Below are 13,153 nucleotides of genomic sequence, written 5' to 3' on the forward strand. Positions count from 1 at the left end.
TAGTCTAGGACACGTCCTCATATAATTTTTATTTTATATTGGCATATGGATGTGTCAGTTCTTGAGAATCACCTTACAAATTTAATTAAATGTATAATGTGTTGGGTATTTGACAAAAACACTTAATTGTTAAATTTGTCCTTAGGTTCCACTCTTGCCATTTTTGCCATCTTTGAGCATCTTGGTGAATATTTACTTAATGGTACAACTAAGTGGAGAGACTTGGATCCGGTTTAGCATCTGGATGGCACTTGGTAGGTATTACTGGATGAGTAGCTGAATCCTGTCACGAACAATTTTTTAGGTATCATTGAAACAAAGATTTAAAGGTAACTTCATACATTGAGATTTCTAACATGTGGGTCATTGCATCTATTAATCACTCATTCACCTCTCTCTTGTGGTATTTGACTGAGGTGGAGAGTACTCACACTGCTGATTCACCATGTGGTGATGAATGTTGCCAGTTCTACAGATTCAGATTATAACAAAATTTCATTGCAATTACAGTTGCCCGGGTAGTACATGAATGCCTAAGTCAAAGAAACAGTATGCTTAGCAAGAATAACAAAGTTTCATATAGGAAATGCAGAAGGTAAACCACCTCTGAATACCGCTTACCATGAAAACCCTATTCATAGAGTCGCCATAAGTCGGAATCGAGTTGAAGGCAATCCATTTCCATTTCCACCCTGACTGAAAGAAATCTTGTCTTTACTCTTTTGATTTGGGGAATTATAAGCAAGAATCAAATATTCCATTTTTAATTAATGTAGTTGAACCAGTGGTGGCCAAGGAGCTCCAGATACTCCTGGATAAAATGAACCACTAGATATTCAGACTGTGTTAAATGTCAATACTCTTTTTATCACTCTGGTAGGTGACGTTCACTGGGAAAAAGTTGAGAGGTGTGTGAACTTACTGATTCTCCTTGATCTTTCAGTGGCTTTCGGTATCATCAACCGCTTTCTGGCACAACTGGTGGGGTTAGGAATACTCTGTTGCAGTGATTCTGATACTACCTTGCTGGGAGGTTCCAGAAAATGGTATTGGGGACACACTTATGGGCCCCTTCAGGGTCTGTGCTGTCCACCACGTTGTTCTGATCTGAATAAGGTCATCCAGGTATTTAAAGTAGGTTGCCATCAATGTGCTTATGTCATCCAGCTCCATTTCTCCTTTTCATTGAGCCAGTATTGCAGTTTTTCAGCTGAGCACATATATGGAGTCAGTAATGAACTAGATGAAGGGAAATAAATTACAGTTCTGTTTAGACAAGATGGAATTGCTCATGATGGGTTACCCTAGTCCTAGTGAAGTGATAGAAATGTGTACTTTGAATAGGATATTCCTCCAGAAGGATTAGGCTATTCACTTAGATGTGCTCCTGGGTTGAGGCTGCCTCCTAGATGATCAGGTTGGGACAGTGGTTAGGAACACGTTTTGTCAGCTTTGGCTATTTGCCAGATATATTCCTTCCTGGAAAAGACAGATTTAGATACAGGAGGGGTCCTGACAGATGGTGCCAGTAGCGGTGGGATATGAACAAGAGAGAGTCCCTGGAAAGTAGTGTGATTGTGAGGGGAATAACTAATAAAGATAACTTGTGAGTGTGTGGTAAAGTTTGTAAGCTCTGAGAAACATGGCTGAGTTCTTGAAAATGAAGAGAGAAGAGCTGGTGGAGAAATGTATAGTTTTTCATTTACCTCATGAGGGTAAAGGGATGGATGAATTGTGGGTAACACTAATCACTTATACCACAGTCCAAAACCAAGAGCCTGTGAGAGAAGAGACCCCTGAAGGGTGCTCAAGTAATCCTGCCTATGTGGAGTATTTAAGAGAGAAGTTAAGATGGGAACATCAGGAAAAAGATAAGGATAGAGAGATTGAGATGGTGAAATTGAGAATGGAGACTGAGAGATTGAGAATGGAGTCTGAGGAAAAGGAGAAGCAGCGAGTCTTAGAGGCTGAAAGACTGAGAATGGAGGCTGAGTTAGAAGTGGGAAGGTTAAAATTAGAAAGGGAGACGTTTCAGTCTGAGGAGACAAGAAAAGAGACGGATGAAGTAAAAATAAAAGTCACTCCAAAAGATTTCGCCATGTATGAGCCAGGACAGGATCCCCAAATTTACCTCACAACACTTGAAAAGGCAGCTCAGATGTGGGGGTTACCTGAAGATAAATATATGCAGTATTTATCAAACTTAATTAAAGGGGAATTGGCTGAGGTGTATCAATATTTCCCCTCAGACAGGCCAGTGACATATGCTGAGTTTAAGGAAGCAGTGTTCAAAAGATTTAGATTGGGGCCTGATTATTTTAGAAAACTGTTCAGAAATTGCCAGATACAGACAGGGAGGTCTTTTGTGGAGTTGGGGGCAAAATTGATGGATATATTTGAGAAGTGGATGACGAGTGCGAAAGCTCAGTCTGTGAAAGAGGTGAAAAGCCTCATGGTATTAGACCAGTTATACCATCAACTGCCACCAGAAATTAGGTTACTGGTTAAATATCGTTCCCCTAAGTCTGTGCAGGAGGCGGCAGAGCTGGCAGATCATTTTACCTCAAATCGAACAGGTTGGTTGGGAAAAACACAAAGAGATTTTAAAACAAGACCCAATACTAATGGCAGAAGGGATGTGGCACCACAGAGAGTAAACCCTCTAATAAAATCAAAAGGGCACAGGACACCTCAAATTGGGTCTGTGTATCCTAAAATGGAGGGAATCTATTTTAAATGTGGTAGGCCAGGACATCTACTTTTTCAATGTGAAGGTACAAACCCCATCAGTAATCCTGTTCAAGTAAGAACAGTGAAAAATGAGCTGAGAGAAGGGGAAACTAAGAAAATACAATTCTGTCAAATAAGCTGATCAAATGTGCAGGATTTTGACACAAGCTTAAGAGAGGAACTGCGTGTGCAAGGGGTGAAATATTGGTCTTTACTGGACACTGGTGCTGCTCAGACATTGTTGAGGCCAGATTTGGTGAAAGCTGAGGAAATTTTACCTCAGGAAAAAGTAGTTATACAAGGTGTGAGAGGTGAGCCAGAGAGCATTCCCATGGCCTTAATAAAATTGAACTGGAGAGGAAAAGAAGGGTCTTATAAAGTGGGTATCAATGCCCAAAAACATGAGCCTATAATTTTGGGCAGAGATGTAATGGGATCACAGGAACAGATTTATGCGATGACAAGGCAACAGCTTGGCAAAGCTGCAGAAGCCATTTTGTCTGACGTTGAATAGAACAGGGTGGAGACTATAACTGAGCCTGAGGTTGCCATAGCAACCCCTAGTGAGCCTGAAGAGAATGAGACATTGTTGATGGTAATGAATGTGTTATCTACTGCAGAGGCACAGCAGTTCAGGGATGAGTTGGAAAAAGATGACAGTTTAAAAGCCATAAAGGAGCAAGCCCTATCCCAAGTAGTCCCTTTTACAGAGAGCCTGAGGGATCAAATAGGGTGAAATAGGGAAAATAGGGTGCTGTATAGATTGTGGCTTCCAAAAGGGAGAGATATAAGTTATGAACCAGTCAAACAGTTAGTTGTGCCTAGCAAATACAGATCCAGATTGCTAGTTATGGCACATGATATACCTTGCTTAGAACATCTTGGTATAAAAAAGACAAAGAAGAGGCTAACAGCTCATTATCATTGGCCGAATATTGCCAAAGACATCAACCAGTACTGTTCATCATGTACTATCTGTCAAAAGGTGGGGAAAAGTGGGGTGAAAACAAAAGCTCAATTGAAACCCCTTCCTATACTAGGACAGTCTTTTTACAGAGTGGGGATTGACATAGGGGGTCCTTTCTCTAAACCCTCAAGGCATGGCCGGAGATACATCTTAGTGGTGGTAGACTATGCCACAAGGTACCTGGATGCTGAGGCTTTAAGATAAGTAGAAGCTTCTGTACAGTAGGGCCCTGCTTTATGGCGATTCGCTTTACAGCGCTTCGTTTATGCAGCGGTTTTGAATTATGACCCTGTCCCGTATTTGGGGCGCTTGTTTAGTTTTTGCTGTGATTTTCCATCATACCGCAAAGAAGCAATTAATGGCGCCCGACGCTCTCAGCACGTCATCAGAGCTTGAAAACATTCCTCCCACAGTTAGGCTGATGGGAGTTGTAGTTGAAGCAAGGAACGTTTCCAAGCTCTGAGCGTTGGGCGCCATTTTTTATACAGGTTTGTCGGTGCAGTCTGATTCAGCATTTGTGCATTCAGCGTCTGTTCTCGCAATTTTCCAAATGTTCAAAGGTTAAGATTACAGTACTGTACATACTGTACAGTACTGTATTATATTACAGTGAGGTGGGTGGGAGGGGGGGACAAGCGAGGGAGGCAGCGGAGGGCTAGCGAGCGCTTCATCAATCAGGTGGCAAACAGGCAAGCGAGGGAGGCGGTGGAGAAAACTGAGCGAACGAACGAACGAACGGGCGGCGGAGGGCTAGCGAGCGCTTCATCGATCAGGTGGCAAACAGGCAAGCAAGGGAGGCAGCGGAGAAAAGCGACAGCGAATGAACGGGCAGGAGGCGATTGGTGGGGGGCCCAAGCGAGGGAGGCAGCGGAGGGCTAGCAAGCGCTTCATCGTTCAGGTGGCAAACAGGCAAGCAACGGAGGCGGCGGAGAAAAGCGGAACATTGATCAGCTGTTATGGGGGAGCTTTATGGCGGGGTTCTGGTCCCTAACCTGCCGTATAAGCGGGGCCCTACTATAGTGGCAGAAGCTTTGCTGAAGATTTTTATGAGGCTGGGTTTTCCCCATAAGGTCCTGACTGATCAAGGCAGTGTTTATGGGGGAATTTATGCAGTGCAGGTGGAAGTGTTACGGGTTGAAACATCTAAAAACAACCACATATGTTCCAGCTACCAATGGGTTAACAGAGAGATTTAACGGGGTGCTGAAAGGGATGATAAAAAGTTATGTACAAGATCACCCACAGGATTGGGATGAATGCTTGGGGTGTTTCTTATTTGCTTATCAGGAAGTGCCACAAGAATCAACTGGGTTCTTTCTCGCTTTTTGAATTAATGTATGCAAGGAAAGTGAGGAGTCCTTTAGAGTTGTTATGGAATTTGTGGGAAGGGTTCCTGGTAGAATATAAAACATCCGTGGTTGATTATGTGCTAGACTTCTGTAATAAACTAGAAACTATGATGAAAGTGGTACAAAAATATGAGCCAAGCTCAACAAAAACAGAGCTATTGGTATGACAGGACACTAAGAGAGTGTACCTATGAAGTGGGGGGGTATGGTCATGACATTTATTCCCAGAAAACATGATAAACCAAGCCAGCTGGGAGGGACCATTTGTCGTTAGAGAGAAATTAGACACGTTGACTTATGTCATTACATCAGACAAACTGGAGAAACACAAAGTAGTACATGTGAACATGTTAAAGCCCTATCATGCCAGAGACGCAAGGGTTTTACAAGTCACATTGTTCCCTGAAGGGAGTGGCCCTAATTTGCCAGACTTGGTGCAAGAGAGCAAGGCAGAGTGAGGTATAGATCAGTTGCAGTGGTCAGAGGAGGTGGATGATAAGGTCAAAGAGGAAATCCTGAGTGTTCTGAGTAAACATAAGGAACTCTTTAATACTAGACCTGGTAGAACCAGTGTTGTGAAGCACACTGTAGACACTGGCAATCATCCTCCAATAAGATCTACCCCCTATCGTGTGAATGGAAGAGCGCTAGATGAGATCAGGGAGGAAGTGAGGGAGATGCTAGAGCTGGGTGTGATTCGGGAATTGATTAGTCCCTGGTCCTCTAGAATAGTGTTGGTACCCAAAAAGGATGGGACGATCTGGTTTTCTATAGACTTCAGAGCTATCAGTAAAATTACAATTCTGGATGCGTATCCCATGCCAAGGGTAGACACTGTGTTGGAACTGTTGGGTGCAGCCAAAATAATTTCCACCATAGACCTGTGCAAAGGGTTTTGGAAAATGGAGTTGGATGAACAGTCCAAAACCACTTTTAACACACCTGATGGGCTGTATGAATTCACAGTTCTCCCATTTGGACTTAGGAATTCACCTGCCTCCTTCCAAAGATTAATCAATACCATTCTAAGAGGCATGTCAGACTTCGCTGTGGCATACATTGATGATATAGCTATTTTTAGTAAGTTGGTGCCAGAACATTTACAACACTTAGTAGTGTTAGAGGCACTTAAAAAGGCGGGTTTGACTATCAAAGTTAAAAAGTGCCAATTTGGGTTACCCAAAGTAACATACCTAGGACATAAGGTGGGCAGTGGCAAAATAGAATAAAGTGGAGGCTATTCAATCTTGGCCTGTTCCTTAAACAAAAAGCAAGTGAGAGCATTCCTGGGTATGGCAGAGTTTTATAAAAGGTTCATCAAGGGGGTTGGAGAAGTAGCAACCCCACTGCATGGACTAACTCAAAAGAGACGGTCTGAGAGGGTGGTGTAGAGTGAAAGGTGTCAAGAAGCTTTTGACCAGTTAAAGCAAGCACTGTGCCAGAGTCCAGTGTTAATAGCTCCAGACTACGAGCAGCCTTTCATCGTGGCAACAGACGCTTCTGACCTGGGTCTCGGGGTTGTGCTGATGCAGGAAAGGGAAGGCATCAACCATCCTATTGCCTACCTGAGCCGAACTATTGTCTCCGATCGAAAAGATGGCCGCGAACTAGCGAGGACGCTGTGAAAGCTGCTCTGTTCTTAATAATTAGTAAGTGCGATTGAACTCCTAAATACCTAAACTACTACGCTCTTATGCTCTTATTATCCTTGAAAGCTCTATAATGACTTATAAAGAAGAAATGTTTTAGATATTATAAGTCTCCTTCCTTTCATCTTTATCTACTTGGAGATAATCACGGAGCCACGGAGCTACAGCTGAAAGCAGACCTAGGCGAATTTATAATTACCAAGTAAAACTGTGAATTGCCTCAGCCCCAAGGACAAATAATAACTTATTAACATGGTCCTCACTAGACAAAAATGTAAAGATCTAGGAATTACACTGGATAATGAGGACAGGACAGGGACAACTGGTGGGAAGCAAACCAAAATTACTCACTTTTATCAACCAAATCAGAGTTTAATGAAAGCAGAAAAAAAGTTGGAGCCACAAGAAACTCTGCAATATGAACCACCTATACTGGACTGGGAAATAAATAATTTACCACCTTGGTCCCCACAAAATGGAGGGTCTAGCTCCAAGAGTATAGCCCAGAAAATTGATGAGGCGGAAGGGAAGATGGGATGTTTAGATATATCTTGGTCAAGAGCTGAGTTCAATATATCATTGTGCAGTAAAGAGAGCTCAATGCCACCGCTCGAGTCCTCAGGTGACTATCGGGAGTTTAAATCTAGCATTAAGTATGATGAAGGAATAAATGAACATGAGACATTCAATGCTGCCTCTTTAAGAGACAAGCAAGATTGGTGCCAAACAGTGACACAATCACTTACTCATATCTCTACATTTGTCGCAGAAGCCAATTCCTTATTAACAACCTTAACAGAATGTATTTTGAAAAAAGATTCTAAAAATAATATAAAGACAACTACGCAAGCAACACAGACTATCCAACGAACACACCACCATCTAGTGGAGGAAAAGAAAAAAAAACAGCAAACCTCCACTACAGCTCGGTAAAAAGAGCAAAAATATCAAAACTAATAGAGCACATAAAAAATGCCACATGAAATTTGAAAGACTATTTAAATTATTAGATCTACGAGAAGACCCTCAAAAGAAGAAAAGAAAGAGAAAGAGAAAGCAGATTAAAGGAACAATCAAATTACAAGAAAATGTTTCACCAATGTCAACTGAAAACTTACCAAATGTAGTAACTGATAATGCAAGTGATAAAAGAGAAGTGATTATTCCTATTTCTACTCCTATAAAGCAAAAACAGGATACAAGTGTGATAGAATTGACATCTATATCCACAACAAACAAAAGTCCTACAGCACTAACCCAAACTGCTAATGATTGGGTCTTAATATTAAATCCAAAAACTCTGGCCATAAGTAATTATCCAAAACTAAAAGGATATAAATCGCTGATGGATAGAAAGCAACATCTATTAAAGATAATAAAAGAAATATCTCCTGGCGCTATTACGATGGATGACATCATAGATATTAAATATCTTTTTTACAACCACATAAACGCAAGAGCCATGATAACCTTCGTGGATGAAGATAGAGCGAAATTTTTCTATAGTAAAAGAGACTTGCTATTAGAATATAATTTACATCTTACTAGGGTGTTTGAAAATCGAGCCCCTTTGCAAAAACTAACGATACATTCTTATAATATTGATAACTCGCCTTCTATATCCCGAAAAGATGTTGAAACGAAAAGGCCTTTGGAGGGTATGAATGAAGCTGAAAAAAATCAAAAAGAATTAGAACAATTTTTACCTGAAGAGTTAATGTTAATAGATACCTTCACTACATTGCCGACGGAGACAAAAATACAAATTCGGACTAAACTGGGAAAACTAATATCTACATTAGAAAAATTAGAATATGAAGAAATTCGAGACCAAAATACATTAAATAATACAAAAAAGAGTGATCAACAATCCCCGCAGAAGTCTGTAAATGAATATGTCATCAAAAGTGGGAAGGCGGAAGTTCGAACCTCTCCTTCGTACAACCAAACCAAAAACTGACAATACGAAAGTCCAAAATTACACAATTTGAAGATTGTATCATGGAATATGGCCGGATGGAAGAATAAAACAATGGACCCAACTTGTATGAATTTTTTAGGTCATTTTGATATCATATTCATACAAGAAACTTGGGAACTAGAAGAACTACGTTTAAATGGATACTCGATATATCAATTGGAAGCAATGCCTAGCAAGAGAGGGGGACGCCCAAGAGGAGGCCTATGTATTCTCATCTCTACTACAATTAATGTGCCAATTGTCAAATGTGATCCACTACCTGAATTAGCAATTGCGGTACTTTTAAATCTCTCTTGTTATACCCTGATGTTGCTCAATGTGTACTTACCACCGAGCAAAAATAACGAAATGGCCAAGAATAATATAGCTAAGTTGGAACGTTATATAATAGAACTAAACAAACTACATCCTGAGGCCCTACTATTAATGGCCGGTGATTTTAACGCAAGAATGGGTCCATCAGATGAAATATTATTCACAAAATATCAAATGACGTGCCCCTACTTGGACGGCCCAAATATTATTCCAACAAGACAGGCAAAAGACAGGGGTGTAAACTATACTGGCTTCTGCCTAATACAACTGATAATTAATTTAAATTTAATTCTTTTAAATGGTCGCACAAAGGGAGATCTAGAAGGGGAATATACGTTCCTATCCAGTAGAGGAACGTCTACAATAGATCTGGGAATAGTGTCACAGGAGTTGTACCAAACTGTTGAGAAATTTAGGATAATGGAGCGACCTGAAAGTGATCACTTACCTATAAATATAGAACTTTCAGGTGATGAAAGTCAAATTTTTATTGAACCACAATCTTTTCCGAGTACTGTTTACGAGATTCGCCCAAACAGGATACAATGGATACCTAAATTGGAAAAAGAGTTTATAGCAAGGTTAAATACTCATGATTGCCTTGCATTAAAGGAATCTATATTGTTAAATACTCAACAGACTAATCCATATCAGTACTTCTATAAATTGATAAATATTCTCCAAATGACCTTTGTTTCAGATACAAAGACTAAATATAATAATAGGTTGAAACACTCTAAATCCTGGTTTGACCAGGAATGCGTAGATAAAAATAAATATTTAATAGCCAAATTCAAAGAATACAATCAGGATAGATCCCCTGAATTATTGCAGATCTATTGCGAAAGAAGAAAACAATATAAACAATTATTAAATAAAAAAAGGAAAACAGAATGCACTTTACTCTGGCAACATATTATAAATGCTTCAAAATTTAAAAATTCATCCTTGTTTTGGAGCTTAATAAGGACAAACTGGCCAAAGACTTATACCAATATGAACTCTTATATCCCGGCGCAAGCTTGGGAAGACCATTTTTCCAACATATATAGGAACAATATGCCTGAACAAGCTAACATCAAAAGAACTAAGTTGGTGCCACCGGAATGGGACCCCGTCTCTAGGAAAGAAATTCTGGATCTAATAATACATCTGAAACCAAATAAAACCCCAGGTCCAGATAACATACCTGCGGAAATCTTTAATCAAATGCAGAATGGTGGGCTCCAATTTTGGCGGTCTTATTTACATATATTGACCGTACTATGCAAATACCTAGAGACTGGGGTGGCGCTATAATTATCCCAATATATAAAAAAGGATCAATATCTGATCCGGCCAATTTCAGGCCTATTAGTCTACTAAACATAATTAGTAAACTCTATGTGGCCCATTTACATAATAAATTAAAACTATGGATTGACACTGAACATATTCTAGCGCAGGAACAAGCGGGTTTTAGGACCGGACGCTCCACTATTGATCAATCTCTTATCCTCCAACATTCGGTAGATAAATATTCAACTAAAAAGGGAAATATGCTATATACCGCTTTTATTGACCTAAAGTCAGCTTTTGACTCAATATCTAGAACTAGATTGTGGGAAAAGCTGGGCAAAACTAATATAGATCCTCGATTGCTCCTATTAATTAAAGGGATGTATGAGAACACTTATCTTCAAGTGAAATGTAATAATAAAGGACATCTTACAAAGCCAATACCCACATTCAAAGGGGTCAAACAAGGTTGTATCTTGGCTCCACTTCTCTTTAATATCTACATAAATGAGATAGTAGACACTTTAGCACCTGTCATCTCCCATCCCCCAAGGTTGGCTGAAATACAAAGAGACTTACTTCTATATGCAGATGATATAATTTTGATCTCGAGAACACCTATTGGCTTAAAACGACTATTGTCGAAGCTGGCGACATTCTGCAAAAATGAACAACTTGAAGTAAATTATGGAAAATCAAAAGTTACGATCTTTAAAAAGAAACAAAATAGATCAAAGCACCACTGGCAGATAAATGGGCATTTAATAGATCAAGTTACTACCTTTAAATACCTGGGAATAACTTTTCAGGCTTCAAACTCATGGCATATGCATAGGAAGATGACAGCTATGAATGCAAGAAGAACTCTTAAAGCTCTGCTATCCTTCTTTTATAATAAAGGAGGACAAATAATACCATCAATTATAACAGTCTTTAAGACAAAAATAATACCACAATTGATCTATGGCACGCAAGTCACTACAAGTCAGAATTTTACAACCCTGGAGACGATACAAAACAGCTTCCTTAGATCTATATTGGCTGTTCCTTCCTGCATACCGAATTTTATTTTAAGATTGGAAGCAGGATTACAAACAATTGAATCCATTAATTGGGCTCATAGAATTATATGGTGGTTAAAATTACTGTTTAACCCCGAGATGTTGGTATCTCATATATTAAAGGATAGCTGTCAATCCACCTGGAAACAAATGCTGATAAATAAAATAACATCGTTAGGCTTTTCCATACCATTAATTTTGGACATGGGATATGTAAAAGCTAAAATAAATATTCTGCAGAGAATCAAAGATATAGATTATCAGCAACATTTGATGTTAGTGCGAAAACATAGGTATAATTCAAAACCTTTGATACTTATGTCATACTTATCCAATCTTACCATACCAAAATGGAGAAGGGCATTTACTCTGGCAAGATTTAATATCTTGCCATCAGCGCTGTTAGAGGGTAGATACAAGAAAGTACCTTATAATGATAGAAAATGCCCTTGTGGAAATGGAGAAATTGAAACTGTCACTCATGTTCTATTATACTGTTCCTTTTATTCTGAAGCTAGATCCCAACTTATCGCGCCTATCATAAATTCCCTTCTGGGGAGAACTGATGATTTTTATACCGAATATTTACTAGCAGAACGTTTTAATGATTTAACAGAGAGAGTAGCTAAATACTGTGTCATAGCCATCAAATGCAGGAAAGCCTTAATAAAATGATGGTAACATCGTAGCCACAAGGGCTTAAATCAGAATAATTTCCTGTCATAAATCCACGGCAAAACTGACTTTTGAGATGTAGTTAGAGAAGCTGTCTAGAAAATGTCTAGAAATGACCTATAGACTACATCTGTTCTCAAATGAAATTTTAATTATTCTGGTTATCACTGTGATGTTTTTAATATTTTCTGAATTGATATATCAATTTTAATATTTTGTTGCATATAAAGTTCTAATATTTTAACCTTTGTAAGAGATAAAATGTGTATATATGGATACTTATTTGGTTAATGACCGCAATAAACTGACTCTGACTCTGCCTACCTGAGCCGTAAGCTGGCAGCAAGAGACAGAGAAGCTACTCAGTGCAGAAGGAGTGTTTGGCTGTTGTGTGGGGCCTGAGCAAGCTGTGTCCCTACGTGTGGAGAAGAAGATTCACCATGATCACAGATCATTGTGCGCTAATGTAGCTGGACACCATGAAGAACAGCAACACCATGCTTCAGAGATGGTCGTGGGCGCTGCAAGAGTATCAAGTGGACTTTGTCTATATCAAAGGAAAGGACAATGTGCTGGCGGACAGACTCTCCAGACATGTTCCAGAGACTGCAGTCACCTGACCAGGAAGTGAGACTGTATGGACACTCTACCCCTGAGTGACATGAACTGTAGTATAATGTGTTGTATTCTTCCTGGACACAGGAATAATACTATGCTTTTATTAAAGGGGGGGATTGTGATGCCCCTGTACATATAATACTGTAAATATGGTAAGTGCGGGTTTATTAGAGTATATGTGGTAAATAGACTGAGTGAGAGGGGGGAGTACATGGGTTGGAATGTTGAAGAATGTTGTATGATGATTGGCTGAGCATCTGAGTGTCTGAAGGTATAAATGAGAGGATGACAGTTGTTAGGGGTTGGCTGGTTGGAGTGCGGCTGGGAGGGGTTTTGGAGTGGGTTGTTGGGTGGATTGGATTTAGGTGGGTAGTAAGGCAGGTTATTTATGACTAAGAAATATAAAGAGTAACACATCTTATGAAACCCCACGCTTGTTGACTGAACCCTTAAGTAATCTTGTTATTCCCTGTGTAAATAAATAAATAGTTCTTGGTTTACCAAAACGCCTGATCCTTGGCTGGGTTTCA

General features: G+C 39.7%; 1 protein-coding gene across 7 annotated transcripts in view; it reads left to right on the forward strand.

The window, feature by feature from the left end:
- SLC7A2 (solute carrier family 7 member 2) overlaps positions 1 to 13,153 on the forward strand; it is a 78,456-nt gene that overhangs the window by 56,602 nt on the left and 8,701 nt on the right. For all 7 annotated transcript variants that reach the window (XM_061584860.1, XM_061584865.1, XM_061584863.1 and 4 more), the window contains one exon: positions 146 to 254. In XM_061584860.1, coding sequence (XP_061440844.1) covers positions 146 to 254 — 109 coding nt within the window. The remainder of the gene's footprint in view (positions 1 to 145; positions 255 to 13,153) is intronic.

The sequence above is a fragment of the Rhineura floridana genome, chromosome 9, assembly GCF_030035675.1.
Source record: "Rhineura floridana isolate rRhiFlo1 chromosome 9, rRhiFlo1.hap2, whole genome shotgun sequence".
NCBI classification, from domain to species: domain Eukaryota; kingdom Metazoa; phylum Chordata; class Lepidosauria; order Squamata; family Rhineuridae; genus Rhineura; species Rhineura floridana.